This window comes from Myotis brandtii, unplaced genomic scaffold (assembly GCF_000412655.1).
Source record: "Myotis brandtii unplaced genomic scaffold, ASM41265v1 scaffold986, whole genome shotgun sequence".
Classification (NCBI taxonomy): Eukaryota; Metazoa; Chordata; class Mammalia; order Chiroptera; family Vespertilionidae; genus Myotis; species Myotis brandtii.
Genome location: NW_005372102.1, coordinates 3145590 through 3148225, shown reverse-complemented (window position 1 = coordinate 3148225; position 2636 = coordinate 3145590). Strand labels below are relative to the sequence as shown.

The 2636-nt window shown below is 66.2% G+C and overlaps 1 protein-coding gene across 3 annotated transcripts in view; it reads left to right on the top strand.

The window, feature by feature from the left end:
• The first annotated feature begins 1371 nt into the window (after positions 1-1371).
• MYL5 (myosin, light chain 5, regulatory) overlaps positions 1372-2636 on the top strand; it is a 3436-nt gene continuing 2171 nt past the window's right edge. Inside the window, exons 1-3 of one of the 3 annotated variants that reach the window (XM_014533501.1) lie at positions 1372-1823; positions 2280-2387; positions 2546-2621. In XM_014533501.1, coding sequence (XP_014388987.1) covers positions 1821-1823; positions 2280-2387; positions 2546-2621 — 187 coding nt within the window. In that variant the 5' untranslated portion in view covers positions 1372-1820. Of the gene's footprint in view, positions 1824-2153; positions 2388-2545; positions 2622-2636 lie in introns of those variants that run through there. The other 2 variants (XM_005886486.2, XM_014533499.1) reach the window with 2 other exon arrangements.

Below are 2636 nucleotides of genomic sequence, written 5' to 3'. Positions count from 1 at the left end.
AGAGCCAGGCTTGGGCCCAGGAGGTCGGCCCGCTGGCTGCAGTGGAAGGGACGGGGGCCCACGCCTTACTCCTCGCCAAGCCCAGGCTTTGGAAGAGACCTGAGCTGCACCTAAAAGAAGGGGATGGAAGGGAATGCGGGGCACGAGGCTCGGACAGGAGTAAATCTAATCAGCACATCTGGGATGGGGTGGGGGGGACCCCTTCCAGGGCCCGGCACTCCCCAGCCGCCTTCTCCGCAGTCCTGGCCCTGGTGTCGGAGCTGGAAAGTCGCTGGGCTTTCCGGGCTGGGGAGGCTGGAGGCGGGTCCTACAGGCCCCCTCCTGGGTGCAGGCCTCCACCCTCAGGGTCCCGAGGTATAAGGCTCGCAGACCCCACAGGGTAAGGATAAACTCCCTGTGCCCACAGGCCGTGCCCGCCCAGTGCCCAGGCTCAGGCACATGCGTTCTTGCCCTGGAGCCGTTGGGCGGTGACCTCAGGTGACAACGTCCTCACCCTTCCCTGACTTTAAAATAAACCAGGCTCCTCAGCAACTCCTGCTTCCAGAGTCAAAAATAAGTGTGGGCGAAGGTGGGGCAGAGGGCGGGTGGCCACGCACCAGAGGGCACACAGGCACCCCCAGGGCAGACCCCTGGAGCCCGGGCACCTGCCTTGGCCAGGGCCTTTCCTGGGGTGGGGGTAGGGGTGGGGGTGGGGGTCCACCTGGCTCAAGACACCAGGATGGCTGCTGCGTCCCTGCACCTGTCAGGGCCAGCTGTCCTTGCCGGACCCGAAACCCTCCCGGGAACCAGGCTGCCGGCTATCTTTAGTGCTGTGCTCAGACCCTGGCCTGCCCAGGAGCACCCTCGGGGGCTCTGCTGGCCCACTGCCTCCCCTGCTGGGCCTGTGAGCACAGAATTCACATGCCTCCCCCTGGGTGTGGCCCTCCCCACTCCTGCAGCCGGGCCTGGGGACGGTGGAGCCCCTGTTTGAGGTGCAGCCCCGGCCCACGTCTCCCACATCCTCTGGAGTTCTCTGGGCAGCGCCCCTGCGAGCCCCCCCAATCCCTGCAGGTGGGCCACGCCTCCCCTGGTTCCTCAGGGTGCCTGTGGTCCCAGCTTCGCTCCGTGTTGCCTGCTACAGCTGCAGTGGAGGCAAGGGTTCAGAGAGGTGCCCCCAGAAACACCCACTCAGCTGCTGTGGCTGCAGACTCCCCACAATGCCCTCATCCCTGCACACCCAGGGCTGCAACTGCTGCCCCCGCTGGGCACCAGGACATCAGCCTCTGACTGGGTGCTAATGGGCACCCCTGGGCCTGGCGTGTGGGAAGACCGGGCTAAGTGCTGGCCCAGCCCACCCAGCCCCGTCTCCTCTGTGAACCCGAGGTGGGCCCCAGCGCCAGGGTTAGGGACCTGCGACCTCTCTGCCTCTAAGGCAGGGAAGTGAGGGCACACGAACTATTTGTGGGGATGCTTGGTGACTGGCCACTGGGTTCACGTGCAAATCTGGAAAAAACACCCTTTTTTCTGGCTCCTGCAGTCCCCCCTAGGCCCTCCACCCACAGGCAGGCTCCGGGAGGTGCACAGGATAGCGGGGCTCCTGGGGAGGGGTTGGCGGGAGGGGCCTGGGAGGCTGGGGGCCCTGCTGGGCGGGGCAGGATGGGGGCATCCGAGTCACTGCTGACTGTCAAGCTCACTCGGCAGTTGTCCGGTCCCTGGGGGGCCCCGAGCCTGTCCTTGTAGGGAGTGACAGGCAGAGTGCGAGCTGTCCTGGGGGAGTGGGCAGGAGCTTAAGACAGACGGCCCGACAGGGAGGGCACAGACCATCGCACCGCGGACCTGGCATGGTGAGTGTGCACAGGGAGGCAGCTGGGCAGGGGTGCGGGGTGCACTCGAGCCCTCTCGAGTGTGACCGTGTGAGGGTGTGCACACCAGGTGAGTGTGTGCACAGGTATTGGCGGCTGGGGGTGGGGGGATCTGTGCCCTGTGGCTGCCCAGTAACAGTCTGGGGCTGGAAGACGGGGGTCTTGGCCGTCGCCGTAGCGGGGTACCCAGAACAAACCCATCTACTGCTGGCCACCTGCACAGTCCACTGGCTCCTTGGACCCCCAGCCGGCTCCTGGCTGGACTGCAGACGGAGCAGGGCCAAGTTCAAGGTGAGCCTTCTCAGGCTCCCATATCACCAGCACCTGAAGCTGCCCAGCCTGTGGACCCAGCCTCGGGCCACCATGGTCCGGTCCGCCCCTCCTCTGCATTCAGTCCCCAAAGGCCTGGCCGGGGCCTCAGCCCGTGTTCTCCTTCAGGCCAGCAGGAAGACCAAGAAGAAGGAGGGGGGGGCCCTCCGGGCGCAGAGGGCGTCCTCCAACGTCTTCTCCAACTTTGAGCAGACGCAGATCCAGGAGTTCAAGGAGGTGAGGCTCTGCTTGTGTAGGAGAGCCGCCCCCCCCCCCCCCCCAGCTCCTGCCCGGGGGCCCCTAAGGGTCCTGAGCAGGTGGCCAGGAGACCCCGTGGGGGCCTTGCCCAGGGCAGTCAGAGTGGGCGCCGGGCCTCATGGACGGCCTCCTTCCAGGCCTTCACACTGATGGATCAGAACCGAGACGGCTTCATCGACAAGGAGGACCTGAAGGACACCTACGCCTCCCTGGGTGGGTGCCGGCAGA